The sequence below is a fragment of the Myxine glutinosa genome, chromosome 12, assembly GCF_964187855.1.
Source record: "Myxine glutinosa chromosome 12, kmMyxGlut1.1, whole genome shotgun sequence".
Classification (NCBI taxonomy): domain Eukaryota; kingdom Metazoa; phylum Chordata; class Myxini; order Myxiniformes; family Myxinidae; genus Myxine; species Myxine glutinosa.
In genome coordinates this window covers 102,602,417-102,622,305 of record NC_136272.1, presented here as the reverse complement: position 1 = coordinate 102,622,305, position 19,889 = coordinate 102,602,417, and the positions used below count along the sequence as shown (strand labels likewise).

The following is a 19,889-nucleotide window of genomic DNA, read 5'->3' as shown; positions in this document are numbered from 1 at the left end:
AGGACAGAATATAGTATTCTTTTAAAACGTCAGGATTTAAAAAAAATAATTTTATTATTTTTACAGCTCGGTGTGCGTTTCCTTTCCATACAATATAATATAATATAATCTATATTATAAAAGGAGCCGTGTCTGTCTGTTTGTCGTGTTATAACTTGAGAACGGATTAACGGATTTCAATAAATCCAACTACGGTGGATTCGGATAACTCCCGGGAATGTTTGTGTCAAGTTTTTAATTTTTTTTTAATGGGTACATGGACACGCGTGTGAAAACTGCAAATGCTAACACGTGATGTTGGTTATCCCTGCAGGATCTCCCAGGAATCCTTTTTTTTTTTTTTCCCCCCCATAGATTATATCCATCGCAGCAAATGATTGGTATTTCTGTCAGCAAAGCGACGGCTCTTATATTCTCGTATAAAAAAAAAAAAATTCTTATATTTTCGTATAATACAATATAAACACAATAATAAATAAATAAAATATATAAACAATATAATATAATCTATCTTCTATCTATTATTATTATTATTATCTATCTTCTTATTATAATAGAGCAAACGTATATGGTTCGCTATGTATGTCTGTATGTTTATATGCGACGAAAACATCTTCTTCTTCTTCCATTAAAGATCGGGGCTCATGAAAGAGCTAACATTAATCACACAAAAAGTCAACCGACACATAAAACACAAAATAAGTGGAGCGGAACACAAGATGGGGAGAGAGGGGGAAGGACACAAACACAACATTTGAGAGCAGGGACATCGAGAGAAATTTGGGAGGGGGAGGGCTTGGGGGGAGGTGGCAGATGTATAAAACATATGGACACTGCAAGGACTTCAGGAAAGAAGCCTTTTAAATAGGAAGAAAAACAGCGTGTTGTAACAAGCCACTGAATAAAACACTGCAGGGGAAAGTTTAAACATATTTAAACAGAACCGTGAAGAACAATCTTATATTCACAAAAATACCAACGGGGAGAGGGAGCCGAGAGGGACAACCACGAGTCACATGAACAGGGGAAAAGGTGGAAGGCAAGGAGATAATGGGGGCGGGGCGAGGCGGCACACGTGGGCAGAATCACACGATGGGACAACTTCACACGTGGAGAATGGGAAATAAATGTTGTTTTTTTGTTTGTTTGTTTGTTTTTTTTGGGGGGGGGGGGGGGGGGGTTAAAACGTGAGACAAAGAGTAGATGTACGGGAAAGTTTGGGGGAGAAAGGGAAATCTAAAAACCTAGCAAAAACAGCGAAGGAAGAAACAAACTTCGACGGGGGACAGGGGAAGCCTGAGGCAAGGCCGCAACACGCACGGCAAACAGAAACGATTAATTTATGAAAGATAAACACGGAGAAACTTCCAAGGGACACACTATAGGTTCACACACCGAAAGATAAATACAGTTTTGACAAAATACAATTGTGAACATAATTTACTTAACTTTGAAAACGTGCAGAACGTGTGCAGCTTCGAAAATCTCTGTCGTCGTCTCCAAGATCTCGCTTTGATGACCCTTTAATTCCCCCAAGACCCTTCAGACCACCAAGACCCAAAATACCCTTCAAGGCCCTGAGGCTCAAAAAGACCCTGAATACCCCGAAGACCCTGATTACCCCGAAGACCCTGAATACCCCGAAGACCCTGAATACCCCGAAGACCCAAAACACCCAAAACACCCCAAAGACCCAAAACACCCCGAAGACCCAAAACACCCCGAAGACCCAAAACACCCCGAAGACCCAAAACACCCCGAAGACCCAAAACACCCCGAAGACCCAAAACACCCCGAAGACCCAAAACACCCCGAAGACCCAAAACACCCCGAAGACCCAAAACACCCCGAAGACCCAAAACACCCCGAAGACCCAAAACACCGCGAAGACCCAAAACACCCCAAAGACCCAAAACACCCCAAAGACCCAAAGCACCCCGAAGACCAAAAAGACCCTGAAGACCAAAAATACCCAAAGAACCTTAAAAACCAAGAATAACCAAAAGAACCTGAAGACCCCGAAGACCCAAAAGACACAGAAGACCCTTAAGAACCAAAAGCCTCTGAAGACACCAAAGACCCTGAAGACCCAAAACACCTCAAAGACCCAAAATACCCTAAAAGGCCCAGAGGATCCAAAAGACCCTGAAGACCCAAATGGCCCTGAAGACCCAAAACACCATGAAACCCAAAAGACACCGAAATGGTCAAAGATGCCTACCCCTCTGAAACGACGTGTGGTGAGGCGTGCGGAGCGCGCAAGTCACGCTAGTATATACAGTCACGTGAAAAAGTAAGTACACCCCGTGTGAGGTTTTGACTTTTTCAACATATTTCAACATACAGCGATTTGATCTTCATTTCAACAATATGGATAGATAAAGGTGATATAATATAACAAATATCATGAAACATTGACATTTTGTAGTCCATTATATAATTTAAATAAACACAAATGCAAATTTCGCATGTGGAAAAAGTAAGTACACCCCTACATTTATCACTACTTCAAATACCTAAAATTAGAATCAGGTGCACCAGCTCATATGCAAATGATTAGAACATCGTTAGAGAGGATCTTGGAGGAACCAGTCTTATTTAAACCTCAACATTTAGTTTGGTTTGCTCTTTGTTGTTGAAGTGTACGGCATCACCAGGCCTACATCAAAAGAGCTCTCTGGGGCCTTCAGAAAGAAGGTTATAGATGCCTACGAGTCTGGGAAGGGATTTAAAAAGATCTCCAAACAATTTGAAATCAATCATTCGACTGTCCGGAAGATCATCTACAAGTGGAGAAGATTCCAAACAACTGCCAACTTGTTCAGGCCAGGCCGCCCCAGCAAGTTCAGCCCGAGAGCAGACCGCAAGATGCTGAAAGAAGTCTCTAAGAAACCCAGAATGTCATCACGGGACCTACAGGTAGCTCTTGCCACTGTTGATGTCAAAGTGCACGAGTCTACCATTAAAAAGAGGCCGCACAAATTTGATCTACATGGGAGGTGTGCCAGGAGGAAACCTTTGCTGTCCAGAAAGAACATCAGGGCAAGACTAAAGTTTGCCAATGAACACCTAGGCAAAGACCAGCACTTCTGGAACAATGTGCTCTGGACAGATGAGTCAAAGGTAGAGCTATTTGGCCACAGTACCAGAAGACATGTTTGGCGAAAACCAAAGTCAGCATTTGACCACAAGAGCCTGATACCAACTGCAAAGCATGGTGGTGGAAATATTATGGTTTGGGGCAGCTTTGCTGTATCAGGGCCTGGGCAGCTCACCATCATAGAATCCACTATGAATTCTTCATTGTACCAGAGGGTGCTTGAGGATAATGTGAGGCCATCTGTCAGGGAGTTGAAGCTCAACCAAAGGTCGACCTTGCAACATGACAATGACCCTAAACATACCAGTAAATCCACCAAGGAATGGCTGTAAAGAAAGAAATAGAGGGTTCTGGAATGGCCAAGTCAAAGCCCGGATCTAAATCCCATCGAGATGTTGTGGGGGGATTTGAAATGAGCTGTGCATGCAAGAAACCCCTCAAACATCACACAGCTGAAAGAATTCTGCATGGGGTGGGCAAACATTTCTTCCACTCGATGTCAGAGACTGGTAGATAGTTATAAGAAACGCATTCTTGAGGTTGTTTCTGCCAAAGGCGGCAATACCACCTATTAGAGCCAAGGGTGTACTTACTTTTTCCACATGCGAAATTTGCATTTATGTTTATTTAAATTATACAATGGACTACAAAATGTAAATGTTTCATGATATTTGTTATATTATATCACCTTTATCTATCAATATTGTTGGAATGAAGATCAAATAGCTGTATGTTGAAAAGGTCAAAAGTTTACATGGGGTGTACTTACTTTTTCACGTGACTGTATAAAATTAAGTTTTTGTTTGTTTGTTCGTTTGTCTGCGCAAGCTAAACTCCTGAACGGTGAAAGATAGGAGGAAACCTCTAATACAAAACATGTCGGGACAGGCCCCAGGAAGGTTATAGGCTCGGTGGTGAGGCCGGTCGAGGCCCACCTCGGCCGGGCTGGGCCCATTTCGCAATTAAAAGCCGAGCTGAATTATAGTAGTCAATCGTCTACGGCCGCGAGTAAAAGCTGAATTATAGTAGTAAATTCATTCAAAAAACTAAAAATGTTGGGACGGGCCCCGGGAAGGTTTTAGGCGAGGTGGCGAGGCCGGTCGAGGCCGCCTCGGCCGGGCTGGGCCCATTTCGCAATAAATCTTCTTCTTTCAAAATTCTCTTGAAGTACAACTTATGCACTTATTAGGAATATCTGATTGATCGCAACACATGCTTTCAAAATTCTCTCTTAGTGGGGCAGTTTACCTAGGATATTCAAACCTATTGTGCATTTTTTGATAAAGCACCAATTTTGGCACAGAGGTAGACCAATATATTATGAACAAATTTGGATGTGGAGCTGCCCCCTGCCCAACTGCCCCCTGGCGGCCATTTTCCAAAATGGCCGCCATGTGGCTGCCGAGGAAGACTTATCCCTAGGTGAATGAGATGTACTGAGTAAATGTGCAGGAAAAAATGATTGTTTTGAATCTGCAATGTTGTGCAAACATTATGTTGCGTGTTGTTGCTAATGTAGGGTAGCACTTAACAACAAAGAAAGGTGCCCATGTGTTTTTAGAATCTTATCTTATTATCGATTTATTGAATTATTCATAGATTAGCATAACAACCATGACAAACATCTCTCAATTGAACATGTCCTAATTCACTTGGATTCTGAGTGCTCCTTTCATACAACTTTGTCATTTTCCATTTCCAGAACAATGTCGAAGAGCTTCAAACTCGTTGAGCCTCGTGGTGCAGAAACAGCTCCGTCTACCTCCGCCCAGCCAGCAACAGAGACAGACTGGTCATTATGCTTCATATGCCAAGAAACGATGCCAGAGTCGCTGACAAGTCCATCCCAGAGCACACGCCAAGACAAGGGGAGCAGCTACAGCATTCTCGCTGGACATCTGAGAAGGTTCAATGAGCTTGGATTGCTCCCCAACTCTTTTCTGTTGAGCCGATTAGATGAAGGCAGTGGCGTTGAAGCAGCATTGAGCGCCAACAATGCACGATACCACAAGACCTGCAGGCTGAGGTATAACAAGACCAAGTTAGACAGAGCTGAGAAGAGGCACCTGAAAATAGGCGCCGACGAAGAAGAGGAAGTTGTTGCCCGCAAGCGAACTCGATATCTGTCACGACCATCAAGTACTGAGACGAAACACCAAGAAGTGAAATGCTTCTTCTGCAGAGAAGCTCCTGGTAGTGCTGGTCTTCATGAAGCTGCAACATTCCAACTGGACTCGCGTGTCAGGTCGTGCGCACTGATTCTGGACGACATGGACCTCCTGACGCAACTGTACGCTGGGGACATGGTTGCACAGGAGGCCAAGTACCACTGAAATTGTCTCCTGAACTTGTACAATCGCGCACGGAAGATTAAGGAAATGGCGGGCAAAGGTACAGCCGATGAACACGCAATAGCAGGACTTGCTTTCGCAGAGCTGGTGGTGTTTATTGAAAAAGCTCACATGGATGACGAGACGTCTCCGGTCTTCAAACTTGCTGACCTGGCGCAGTTATACACGTCAAGGATGGAACAGCTGGGAGTCAAGCATGAGGGCAGGGTGCACACGACCCGTCTTAAGCAGAGACTGCTTGCTCACTTTCCTAACATGTGTGCACAGCACCAGGGGCGCGATGTCCTGCTTGCATTCAATGAAGACCTCGGCGATGCCCTGGCAAAGGCTTGTGAACTGGACAGAGACCTTGATGCTGTCCACCTGGCGCATGCTGCCCAAATTGTGAGACGCCACATCATCGGAGATGCCAAGGTGTTCAACGGGTTTCCTGCAGGATGCCAACAGGACTCCGTGCCACCCATGCTGCTTGCCTTGGTCAATATGATCTTGGAAGGTCCCAGTATCAAGCACCAGAGTGAAAGCACAACACCAGCGGCACTGAGCTTCGCCCAGCTCCTCAAGTTCAACAGCGTTATGCACCGACGGGCCGCCACAGGCAGTACGCCTCACCCAGTCAGGCACGCCATCATGCAGGAGACGCCAGTTCCAACCTACATCGGCCTAATGCTACATGCACACACGCGCAAGAGGAAGCTCGTCGACAGGCTGGCACACATGGGGATTTATATCTCCTATGATCGGGTCCTGTCCCTTTCCACACAGCTGGGGAACAGTGCCTGCCGCCTCTACCACCAGGAGCAAGTAGTCTGCCCTCCCAAGATGAGAGGCAGAGTCTTCACGACTGCCGCGGTAGACAATATCGACCACAACCTAAGTTCCACCGCAGCAAAACAGTCATTCCATGGGACTGCTATTTCCATCATGCAACACCCTGCGGTCCCTGGGGCCGGCATTGACCGCAGCATCATCATCCTCGGAGGGCCGAACGAAAGAGGCCTCAAAACAGTTGACCGTTTGCCGCACTACTATACAGATGTCCCATCCGTCGGCAGCATCAAGAACACCCCCGTGCCGGCTACCAGCGTGACATCCCTGAGCAGCAACAGCGGCCTCAAGCAACATGCTGAAAGAGAGCATCTCTGGCTAAAACACACCCAAGTCGCCCTACAAGAAACTTCTCCAGTGGAGAACACTTCATGGGCTGCATACCACGCAAGCCAGCAGGACATGCCAGCCAGTCGGGCCATCTGTCCCACCGCACTGCTCCCACTCTTCCTGGAGAGCGCCCACACCGTGGCTATGATCAAGCACTCCATGGATGTGGTCAGGATTGCAGTGGAACATCTCAACCCTGGCCAGACTCCAGTGGTCACATTCGACCAGCCGCTGTTTGCTTTGGCAAAGGAAATCCAGTGGAAGTGGCCACAGGAGTATGGTGAAGAGAAGTTTGTCGTCCTCTTCGGCGGCCTTCATATCGAGATGGCAGCACTGAAGACCCTTGGTGACTGGCTGCAAGGGAGCGGATGGGTGCAAGCACTGGTTCAGGCAGAGATCACCAGTGCCGGGACAGCGGACTCCTTCCTGCGGGCATCCCATGTCAGTCGAACCAGGAGGGCTCATCAAGTGACAGCAGCAGCCCTCTTCACCCTGCAGCAGCACGCCTACAACCACTACATTGACCAGCTGGGTGACACATGCAACGAGCAGCTGGAGTTCGACGATTGGTGCCAGCAAAAAGCGGAGACCTGCCCCCAGTTCGACTACTGGGCAACTGTCCTGCAACTGGAGGTGACGGTCCTGGTGTACGTGCGCTCTCTGCGCCAAGCGTCGTTTGCGATGTACCTAGATGCCCTGCCAGAACTAGCAGTGCGGTTCCATGCCCTGGATCACACCAACTACGCGCGCTGGATTCCTGTGCATCTGCGAGACATGGTGGAACTGCCGACGACACACCCTGAAATAGCCCAGGAATTCCGATCTGGGAACTTCACCGTCCAGAAGACGAACAGGTCGTTCTCCGCCATCCCCGTCGATCAGGCCCACGAGCAGAACAATGCTGCCATCAAAGGAGACGGAGATGCAGTGGGCCTGACTGACAACCCCAGCGCTCTACGACGGTGGATGGTGGCAGGACCAGAGGTTGCCACGCTCATCGAACAGTTCCATGATGTAACTGACCCGGGGAACAGACCACAAGACACAAGGCACCATGACCAGTCAGCAAGTGTGCAGACTGCTTTCCTGAAAGATGTACAGTCGATGGTCAACGTGATGGAAGACTTCGGGAATCCATTTGAAGAGAGTCAAGATCTGCTGGTACTCGACACCAAGGAGATCGCGCCACCTGGACTGTAGACGCCCTCCGTCATGCACACGAAGTGGGTCAGCTGCAGTTTGACAACTTCGTCAGAGAACGCCTGGTGGAGAGAACGAAACCCATAGGAGATGCCATCCACAGAAACAAGCTGAAAATCTTCGGTCAGCCTGCTTCAAAACCTCCGGGAAAGGGCAAGCAGCAGATGAAATCCCTCAAGAATGACGTGGACCTGTTCTCTCGTCTGTATATCGGGTGCCAGAACCGGGATGGGAATCTAGAGGAATTCTTCCAACATGAAAACCAAGCCTGCCCCCCTGCACTATCAGCTGGCGGTGGCATCCGGCTGGGTGTCGAGTGATCTTCTCGCTTGTCTAGTAGACCTCAGTCAGCCGAAGTCTGAGGTTCCTCCAACCAGCTGCATTGTGCTAGATGGAGCGGTCATCATCCAGATGCTGAAGCCAGCTACAGCAAAAAGCTTCAACGAGTATGCACAGCAGGTCTTTGTGCCCTACATACTCTCAAAACTCCATCAAACCACGCGACTGGACCTGGTATGGGACCGCTACAATAGACTCGTTGAAGGGTACAGCAAGAGCCAAGCGCGGAAAAGGGGTGAGAAGACGGGTGGTGGGTGGTGCAACGATCCCCGGGAACTGGGCCAGCTTCCTCAGATTCGACGAGAACAAGACAGCTGTTCAGCTTCCTCTCTGGCGTCCTCCACGACTCATTCCAGCTTGCAGACAAGGAGCTGGTCATCACTGAAGGAGATGATGTCTTGAGCAAGCCACCGCTCCTAGATACTGCAGCCCTGGCTCCTTGCAACCACGAAGAAGCCGACAGCCACATGATGTTGCATGCCGCCCACGCTGCTCACAATGGCCACAAGAAGATCCTCATCCGCACAGTTGACACTGATGTTGTTGTCCTGGCAGTGGCTCTGGCACGCACCCTGGAGGAGGAAGCCGAAGTGTGGGTGTCCTTCGGCACGGGCAAGGCTTTCCGGTTCTTGGCAGCCCATGAGATGGCGCGGGCTCTGGGCCCTGAGAAAGCACAGGCACGACCGATGTTTCATGCTTTGACGGGCTGCGACACGGTCTCCTGCTACGCCGGACATGGCAAGAGGACAGCATGGGCAGTGTGGACAGCTCTACCTCAGCTGACCCAGACACTCACTGACCTCTCCACTGCACCGGATCATATTGATGAAGATGCCATGCACACCATCGAGAGGTTCGTCATCCTGCTTTACGACAGAACAAGCACCGCAACCGATATCGACAAGGCACGCCGCAAACTGTTTGCAAAGAAGAGCAATGTCCAGCTGATCCCACCGACAAGTGCAGCCCTGAAGCAGCACGTCCGACGAGCAATATACCAGGGTGGACATGTCTGGGATCAGGCCCTGGTTCCTGCACCAACATTGCCATCACCAACCAACTGGGGTTGGATCAAGACCAGCGACATGTACGAACCTCTCTGGACAACGCTCCCCGAGGCATCCAAGGTCTGCCGGGAGCTTGTCTCCTGCAAATGCCAGAGGGGCTGCATCAAGAGGTGCAAGTGCAAGAAGGCCAGTCTGGAATGCACACCACTGTGTGCTTGCGATGGGGAGTGCTCTCAGAACTGAACTCGCAAACTTAAGATGAAGATTCTGAACTGTTCCAGACAGTACACAGGTACTGTAAAACAGTGAACTTATCTGCATATTGCATTTAGCAGATTATGTGTTAATTAACATGATAATTAAATGTAGTAGTGTCCCTTGACCACAGAAGTATAAGATGTGACTTACCCAGGATTGATCTGATGAGAGCAAGCCACCATAATTATCACTATCTGGTTCTGTTATTGTTGTTGTATTATCGATGTAATTAGCATAATTGTGTTAATAATTTTGTTAATTGGCATCAATTGGCATGGGCATTGTCCATGAATAGCTATTGACAGACAGAGGAAGAAGGTCAGATAACATTTCCACAACTTAAATGAATCTAGCCTATTCACAAGGAATGTCAGCATTTGATGCCTGATCATGGGTTTCCTTGTCGCCATTTCATCTGCAATTAGCCGAAATATGTTAATTAATATCAGCAGCATCTCCCAAAATGTGACTAAGAGCTATCTGGCATGTCTTGATTCAAAACATTCAATAAACATTCACTAAAACCTTCAGCAGCAAACTTTATCTAACTTCTGTGTGTCTTTTGGGTGTCTGCTGGCGGCCATTTTGGAAAATGGCCGCCACGGCCGCCAGGGGGCAGTTGGGCGATGGCTCCACATCCAAATTTGTTCATAATATATTGGTCTACCTCTGTGCCAAAATTGGTGCTTTTATCAAAAAATGCACAATAGGTTAGCTTACCCGCTGTATTATCTCGCGGGGCCCGACAGAAGAAAGAAGAAGGAATCGTTGAGCACTAACTGATACTGGGCTCGCGTCAGACCTATGTACAGAAAGTTAAATTCATTCAAAAAGAACCCGGGCAACGCCAGGTGCATTCAGCTAGTATTCCATATAAACACTATTATTGAAGGAGCTAGGGTGGACGATACACTGCCAGACAATTCAGTGGTGAAGGTAAAAATTACATTGACCATTAATACAAAAAACACCTCCAAATAACCTGATTGCAATCTTCAAATTAGCAAGAAAAAAAAAAGAAAAAAAAACCAACTCAATACTTAATCTTATACTCCACCACGAAAATAAAAAATTGTCAAAACCATAAAGGTCTGGCAAGTATAGCCTATAGTAATGGTGAGTAGTCAAAATCTGTTATCCTGTAAATGCCCTTTTAAAGAAGAATGGAAAAATCCATTATGGTTGAAAAAAAAAAATTACGACACTTAAATCTATAAGTCAGCACTAAATTTATTTCTTCTTTTTTCAATAAGAAGTTTATTTCTTCTGGCTCTTACTCAATTTTTTGGTGATCGAGGCCCTCTTGCTCACTGCCGTCATGATCATCAGAATTGTGGCGCCCACCATAAGAGCGAGGATAAGGTGTTCCGTGTTTATATACGCCGCCTCCAGGAGACCTCCTTCCTTGACTGGTTTCTCGTGGTGGTGTAGCAGAGAAGGCAGAACATGAGGAAAGGCGTGCAAGTCTGGGCTGCCGAGTGGCTCTGTCAACAGGAGCGCTGGCCTGTCGTGGCAGAGGCAAACGAGCCTGAACTTTCTCCAAGTCGTCAAAACGCAAAACAGCTCGAGCAGAACCTATGTTGGTTGGAGGAGGGAGGAGGATGGGAATCCAACTCGATTTAATCTTCAAAAAAAATAAGCAGAGTTTAAAAATGCATTCATCAGTATGAACCGATAAGGCTGGTACTGTATTTTAAATAAAAGTTCAAACTTCAGAAAGCAGGGATGCATGTTTATATTAGCTTCTCAGGCACATGGAAGAGTTTTTTTTTTTTACATGCATGATGAGAAATAGAAAATGCAGTCCAATGGGATATTAACCTGGATTGGCTGTACTATATTGTGAAGGAAATCCTAAGCCTGCAAAGCCAATCAGGCCATAATGTTTTATCATCATCAAGAGTTCAATCACCACCAAAGATTTGGAGTTAAACGATTACCCGCCTCCCAAAACATCATGTATAGTTGCACTTGCTAGTGTTCGATCAAAACCTAGAGCGAGAGCTTGCATGAAAACATGTCCTTGTTGAACAGGATGATGCACTGCTAGGCAACTTGCTTGAGAATATTGACAGATTTTGTAGTATTAAGTAGTTTTGTTTGATAATTTTGTAGTTTGATAATTAAGTAGTATTATTCATTTGGAAATCAAGGAGGTTTTGCAGTTAAAAATAAATGAGAATATTTTAAAATCCCAATAAAAAGAAAGCACACAAAGCAGCGCGAGTAGCAGAGGTTCGTACGGTTATCAATTTCCTGGTTACGTAGCCTCCTCAAGTCCTGCATCGGCTCATCCATCCGCTGCTTCTTCTCCTGCAACTTATCAATTTTTCTGGTCAACCTTGATCTCTCGCTCGATGCTGGGGTCCCGTCATTCTGTTCACGCAACCTCTTCTGGGCCTCTCGGTTTGGCGATGAAGGTCCGGCTGGCCTTTGGTTGTTAGGAAATGACTGTAGACACAATGCAAAAAGAAGAAAAAAAAAAGTAGGAATCACAATCAAGCAAACAATAATCAGCATCATTTTTCACTTGTACTTTGCATACCAAACAAGGAAACCATTTTAGTGATACATTTACTATATCAACGTCAGAGATTCCAATGGGGAATTTCGAAATAAAATTTGTCTGAATATTTTTTAAATTCCCCATGCAAAAATAATAAACCAGAATGCAAACAAGTACAGATACATTCAAAGTACACCGCCCCCAGGCCAAATAAATAAATATCCTCCAGCGCTGCGCTCTTCGGCGCAGCTTCGGGCACCTTCGGCTCCCAGCGATACCGCCGTGCAGCACATAGACACGGTATTGGGAGGGAAAGGTGGACAATAATTGATTGATTAATTGCATAAATAAAGTCAATAAGTAGTGATCATAAAATAATTTCTTAATAAATTGGCTAATAGCATACATACCTGGACCACCAGTGTTTCACCCGAAGCTGTGACTTTTTGCAAAATAATTAAATAATTAATCTGCTAAATAATACTGCTCTCCAGTCTGGGCTGGTGCTCCTGCCTCACACCTAGCTCGGCTTCACGCTGTAGAAACCAAAGCTTTCAGGATCATTGGTATCTCCCGCGATGAAGCCAATTCTGAGGGCCTTTCACTCTCTCGCCGCAGGCAGGTTGGTGGTCTTTCTGTCTTCTACCGACTCCTCTCTGGCCTAGCTCCCCCAGCTCTGTCTGTGCTGTATCCCCCAAATATTCCGGCAGGATGCACAAGAACTGCCACAACCCTCTTCTTGTGAAACTGCCAAAATCAACACTCTCTGCTCACCTTCACTCTTTTATTCCTCTTTTTCCCCGCCTCTGGAACGAACTACCACACTCTTCGATCCCACTCCTCCCTCCAGGTCTTCAAAACAGCTGTTCACCACCATCTGTTATCTTCCCCCATCCAAAACCTTGATCTTTTCTACCCACGTTAATACACCCCAATTCATCCACCTCTTTCAATCTCATACTTCATTCCTGAAATTCCTAGTAGTGTGAATTTGTTTTATACCGTGTACCCCCCCCCCCCCCCAACCCTCTCCCTTCCACAGATCTCCCGATGTCCCTGTTCTCTACTGTTGTGTATGTGTGCTTCCCCCTCTCACCCCCTCTCTCCCCATCTTGTCCCCCCTCCCTTTATTGTTTTATGTGTCCGTTAATGTTTTTGTGTTTTACTTGCCAATGTGTGCTGTGTTTAATGTGCTAGCTCTTACACAAGCCTCAATCTTAGATACCAAAAATAATAATAATAATAATAATCACAAAAAAAATTTTTTTTTTACTTATGTAGCGCGGGAAGAAGGGAAGTGGAAAGCTGCGGCAAAAGCGCTTACCTGGAGCGCGCCGACCACGGCTTCGATCCTGCAGGGAATGAATGAACCGAACAAGCACAAGACAAGCAAACAAGCACAAGATTTAATGTACGAAAATAAACACGTTTATTCCCAGCACCCGATAACAATGAAACGCGACGGTAATCAAATAAAAGTCCTAATTTGGGATCCCACATACCCCACTTCAAATACGCCACACAGGAATGGATTACGAAAGGAAATGTCTCGTCGTGTAATGTTCTGTGGTGCGTCCTTATCTGCTGTGGTCTGTCGTCCCCACTTGGCTCCAAGCTCCAAAGCACCGCGAAGGCCCGAGCCAACGCCCACCCCAGGCTCCTCGTCGACCGCCCACGAGGTCCGTGCACCACTCTAAGCTCCAAAGCACCGAGCACCGCTCCGAGCACCATGCAGTTGGCGAGCCAACGACCACCAGGGACCTCCCAAGACCAAGCAGGGAAGCGCAGAGAGCACAAGACAGCCAGAAAGCACAAAGGTTCGAGCTGGACGTGCAAGAGGGCCAGAGGGACGTGCTGCGCAAGAGCCAAATGTCGTTTGGCGTGCCCTCCTATAACCTGGGCGGTGACGTCAGCCTTGGCGCGCCACCAACCAGCGCCTTCCACCGAACCTTCCAGCTTTGCGCCTCCCGCACTCGTTGGCTGGAGTTTAGCGCCTACCGCACTGACCAATCACAGGCCTGTAGCGTGGTGATAGCTCATGCTACTCGATGTGGCTAGGCCTGCCGGAGGTGGAGCTGGCTGCTGCCCATGCGGCGGTGCCCCGAACTGGCCTCCTGCCTGTCTTCTTCCGAAGTCCTTGTCAGGGAAGGGAATTTAATTAATGTGTGCACTACAGGGCCTGTCTAAGTGTCTATACGAGTATGCATTGCCATAAGGGACAAAGGTTTGATTACCAGGTGTGACACACAGGGGTTTATCTTAATCCCTCCACTATCTAACACTCAAACATCCTGGTATGTTCACAAGCAGACCTCTTAACCCGACAAACCAGACTAACATAGAACTTATTACAGGTAGATTCCCTATCGTGACAGACGAAGCATGTTACCTATTCAGATCAACCTGACTCTAGACAAACAAACAAAGAAAACAAGAAACCTGAGTGAAAACTGAGTACCGTCGGACCCGCTATTCGCAGTTGATAAAATGCGACACATTTCTCGATTCACGGAAAAATGTCTCGCAAATTTGCGGGGTTTTTTTCTATTCGCGGCTGTGTTCCACAAAATTACGGCTTTTTTTTCCTATTCGTGGCCATGTTCTGCGATTTCGTGGTTTTTCAGCGGCGCAAATTTTTTTTCCGATTCTTTAGATTTTTCTGGGGCGATTTCATGAGCCGCTAGCTTGACACATTTATAAAACCCATCTTTTACCAGCCATGCATAAAGCAGCTAGAAATACGTACACAAAACCAAAACTTATACGAGCCACGAGCATGACCTGCTTATACAGTACAATACCGTACATTCACTGCTGTGTGCTTTGCGTTTTCATGGCTTTCGTGGCTGCAAATTTTAGCCGCACTATAAGCGAACTTCGCGGGATATCCCACCAGATGTGTAAACAAATCAACCCCGCGAATTATAGAATGCAAACGCTTCATTAAATCGATGACAATTTGCAATATACGGCAAGGCATCATCAGATATCTTAGACAATGAAAACACTTCGGTGGATGTTCCATCAGCGACTAAAACATGTCAACCCTGGGAATTATAGAATGCAAATGCTTCATTAAATCTATTATTGAAATTATCAGATAGGCTCAATACGGCATCGTCCGATAGCATCCCCAACAAACAATGGGCAGAGTACTTCCCGCAACTACCCACGATGCTCGCAATCCTACATATATAGACTGTGTCCTCAATCTCAATCATTGTTCTCGTCCCGTTGCTTCGACCTGTGTTTTTGACTCTTGCTTTGCTCATCGCTCAATCATGGTTCCCAAGTGCAAGACCAGTGCCGAAGATGTGTCAAATACCAAGACGCAGTATAAAGTAACGAGCCCGAGAGAGAAAATGGAGCTGCTCGACCGGCTTTTGAGAGGCCTCTGTGGGCAGGCATTATGGCGTCAACTAATCCACCGTTCGCAACATACGGAAGAAGAAGGCGATTCATGACAGTATTTCATCGAACGCTGTATCAAGTACGAAGGTTGTCACCCATTTCTGAGATGTCCACATATAAAGGATGGAGAAGGCTCTTAGCATATAGATTGAGGACAACACACAAAATAATATGCCTTTGAGTGGACCTCTCATTCGCGCAAAGGTCAAACAAATTTACGATCATCTGTCTGGCACAGGTGGTGCCAGCATGAGTGATGCGCCGAGCGATGATGGGACAAGCAGCGTGACTTCATTCACTGCACACAGGGAACGTTCCATCGTTTCAAGGAACGGTATTGTCTCAAAAATGTGAAGCTCACAGGGGGAGCATGCCTCCACAAACCAAAGAGGCAGCAAAAGTGTTCCCTCCTCAACTCGCAAGGCTGATCGAAGAGAAGGGATACAGCCCAGAGCAGGTGTTCAACACTGACGAGACTGGCCTCTTCTGGAAAAAGATGCCCACGAGAACTTTCAACTCGAAATGCAAGGAGACAGCATCGGGATGGATTCAAGGCTGCCAAGGACTGGGTATCTCTTCTCCTCTGTGCAAATGCAAAAGGGGACTTCATGCTGAAACCCATGATGTTGTACCGTTCCCAAAACCCGCGTGCTCTCAAGGGCAAGAACAGGCAAACTCTGCCCGTGTTTTGTAGGGCCAATAAGAAAGCCTGGGTGATGGCAGCAATCTTCCTGAACTGGTTCCATAATTGTTTTTTTCCTCAGGTGGAGGTACATGGTGAACAAAAACCTTGCGTTCAAGGTTCTCTTGCTCCTGGACAACGCTCCTGTCCACCCCGTGGATCTGGATGTGGCTCACCCGAACGTCGAGGTGATCTTCCTGCCAACCAACACCACCTCCCTCATCCAGTAACTTGACCAAGGTGTGATTTCAATGTTTAAAACGTATTACACCCGTCGCACCTTTCGCCGAATTTTGGATGCGATAGAGTCCCAGGAATCCCATTTCGAGGTGAACCCAGGGTTCACCGTCGGGCAGTGTTGGAAGGATTTCAACATTGCCCACTGCATCGGCACCATCAAGGAGTCGCTGGAAGAGGTAAGAGCCTCCACCATCAACGTGTGCTGGCACAACCTGTGGCCACAGGCAGTCAGAAACTTTACTGGCTTTCCCAATTCATTCATTCTTTCCCGATAACATGGAAGAGAGGCATGCGATGGTCAGGTTGGCATGGCAGTTGAGAGGGGAAGAATTTGATGACATGCAGCCTGAGGAGTTGGAGGACCAAATTTCCTCACATGGAGACAACCTCACCGTGGAGGAGTTGGAGGCCATTATAACGGTTTCCGATGAGGCGGGCAGTGATGAGGAAGAGGTGCCGAGGTCCAACCTCACAGTCCAGTTCCTGGGCAAGTTACTGCAAGACATGTGGGTGGGCGCTTGTCGGCAAGTTGGAAGATGCTGACCCAGTCATGGAGAGGTACCTCAAGTTCAAGAGGGGCTTGGATGATATGCTTCTCCCCGAACAAAGAGCTGCATCGAAACCTGTGGCAATCTGCCAGGCAGCTCTCCATTACCCATTTATTCAGCCCTGCACCCTCCACCTCAAGACCATCAGCACCATCTCCTGCTGCCATCTCAGTGTCACCACCAGCACCCTCACCAACACCCTCAGCTGCTGCCTCCTGCCTGTCCCTCAGCACATGACATTACAGAACTATCATTTGGGTCATCCTCAGAGTTTGAGGAATTCATGGGATTTTAATTCATCACCATCATAATCATCATCATTTGAAAGTTGCGTGTGTTTGAAAAAATAAAAAATTTAAATGGTACATGATGGTGTCGCGTTTTTTTTTACTTTGTTTTTTACTTTCACGGTACTTTTTACTTTCGGCAAAACTCAAGGTGGGGAACCCGATCGAAGCAAGGGTGGAAATCACTACATTTATGACGACGAAACGTCCGATGCCCGACGTGGAGATCGGTTTCTGAGGTTTGGGACATGGAATGCAGGGACAATGACAGGGAGATCAGGAGAAGTGGTGGAAGTATGTCAGCAGAAGAGTGGACATATGTTGTGTGCAGGAGACGAGATGGAAGGGAAGTGGTGTGAGAATGGTGAAGGGTAGGCAGGGACAGAAATACAAGTTTGTGTGGCAAGGGTGCCCAGAAGGCGTGAATGGTGTTGGTGTCCTGTTTTCTGAGGAGTTTGTAGACAGTGTGGTGAGTGTGACTAGAGTGAGTGAAAGGTTGATGATGGTGAAAATTATGATTGGAAAGCTCTTGGTGAACGTCATCTCCGCTGGTCCGTCAAGGATATGCTCCGCAGGTTGGTCGGAGCGATGAGGGGAAGGACAAGTTCTGGTGTGCAATAGAGAAGCTGATGGAAAACGTGAAAGATAAGGAAGTTGTTGTGGTAGGAGGAGACCTAAATGGACATGTGGGAAGGAGTATGGACGGTTTTGAGGGAGTTCATGGGGGTTAGGGATATGGTGTGAGGAATGGAGAAGGTGAAAGGATTTTGGAGTTTGCTGATGGAGCTGATTTGTTGATTTGTAATACTCAGTTCCAGAAAGAGGATAATAAGCTTGTTAAATACACGTCAGGTGGGTCGACGACAACCGTTGACTACCTGCTGGGGCGTAGGCGAGATAGGGGGCACCTCCAGGACACAAAGGTGATCCCGGGGGAGGAGGCTGTTTCACAGCACCACTTGGTTGTCTGCGACATAAGGGTGAAAGGTGCGAGGAGAGCTTGGCGGGTGAAGTACCAACCGAGAATGAAGGTGTGGAGGTTGAAAGAGGCGACTGTGCGGGAGGCATTAAAAGAGAGGCTGAGTATGGCAGAGGATGATGTGGTTGAGCTTGAAAGTGGTTGGATGTCAATGAAAGATAGTCTGTTGGGAGCCGTTGGTGAGGTATGTGGATGGACAAAAGGACCACCGAGGCACTCGGAAACATGGTGGTGGGATGAAGTTGGAAATAAGATTGACGAGAAGAGGAAGAAGTTCAATGAGTGGCAGAAGGCGGAGGGTATGTGGGCAGAAAAAGCAGAGCGTGAAAGTTATAACGCAGCCAAGAAGGCTGCAAAGAAAGAGGTGGCAAAGGCGCAGGAGGCATGTAGGAAAATGTTCGGAGAACGCTTGGATTTGGAAGAGGGTCAGAGAGCGGTATTCAGGATTGCAAAGCAGATATCGAAAGAGAGGTGTGATGTGATGGGGGTGAGTTGCTTGAAGGATGATGTGGGACAAATCATTGTGGACCCAGATGGAATTAAAGGAAGATGGAAGAGATATATGGAAATACTGTTGAATGCAGAGAATGAATGGGATGGCGACAGAGAGTAACTCAGTTTTAGGACCAGCAGAGAAGATAACCGAGAAGGAAGTTGAGGAAGCGATAAAAGCAATAAAAACCACCTTTAGGTTTAGGAAGCGATAAAAGCAATGAAGAGTAGAAAAGCAGGAGGGCTGACTGGAGTTGTGGGAGATATGTTGAAGGCAGCAGGAAATTGGGGTGTGAAGAGAATGACAGAGATCTGCAATCTGGTGGTGAAAGAAGGCCGCATTCCAGTGGATTGGGAACCGAGTACCCTCATCCCTCTATAAAAGGACAAAGGTGATTCTCTGGACTGTGGCTCGTATCGAGTGATAAAGTTATTGGAGCATGGAATGAAGGTATTGGAAAGGGTGTTGGAGAGGAGGATAAGGAAGAAAGTGAAGATTGACGAAATGCAGTTTGGATTTATGCCAGGAAGAGGAACGACAGACGCACTTTTTATTGTGAGGCAGTTGCAGGAGAAGTACATGGAGAAGAGGAAGAGGTTGTTTCTTGGGTTTGTTGATCTGGAGGAAGCATTTGATAGGGTTCCACGTGAAGTAGTTACGTACTCCTCCCCAACCCCCTGGTCACGGTGTACCTCCGAGCCCCAAGAGGAGTCACGGCAGAAAAATGTGTTATTCTGTATGTCAAAGATCAATGGTGAAGCCACACCAATTGTTACCAACAAACAAATATTGTATTAAGATCACACAAGAATAACAGTACAACATTAATAGTAATCAAAAGTACAATCAATATATCCTATGATGGTACCATCAGTTTCATAATATATAACTCACTGTGCTCCAAGTGAGTGAAACAAGAACATTCCCAATGTCTCTTTCCCGGCTTCAACCCAAAGTTGGTTCCGGTTTCAAGCCAAAGTGGATCCTGGCTTCAAGCCAAAGTCGATCCGCTCCAGCGATCGTCAGAGCGATGTCTAATCGAGACCAGAATCCCGTTGGGTTGGCAGTTACAGTCCTGCTGCCAAAGCTGCGCAAAGGTGCCCTCCAGGCGACTGGAAAATCACAAGGCGCCCTCCAGGCGACTGGGAAATCACACCCTCGGGTATGGACGTTCCACGGCTCACAGTCGGCGAACCGCAAATTCACTCGAGACGTAACGGCCCTCCAATGATTCTCTTCAGAATCCGCCGCAAAACCTGACACGCAGGTTGATCTGTCACAGCGATAACAACTCTGTCGCAGGAATGCCTTTCCTGGGAAACCCCAAGTT

The 19,889-nt window shown here is 47.1% G+C and overlaps 1 protein-coding gene across 8 annotated transcripts in view; it reads right to left on the bottom strand.

Annotated features, from left to right (window-relative positions):
- PCM1 (pericentriolar material 1) overlaps window positions 1-19,889 on the bottom strand; it is a 149,649-nt gene that overhangs the window by 100,672 nt on the left and 29,088 nt on the right. For all 8 annotated transcript variants that reach the window (XM_068132244.2, XM_078766142.1, XM_078766141.1 and 5 more), the window contains exons 9-10: window positions 11,657-11,864; window positions 10,691-10,988 (exon numbers count right to left, since the gene is read on the bottom strand). In XM_068132244.2, the coding sequence (XP_067988345.2) occupies window positions 10,691-10,988; window positions 11,657-11,864 (506 nt within the window). The remainder of the gene's footprint in view (window positions 1-10,690; window positions 10,989-11,656; window positions 11,865-19,889) is intronic.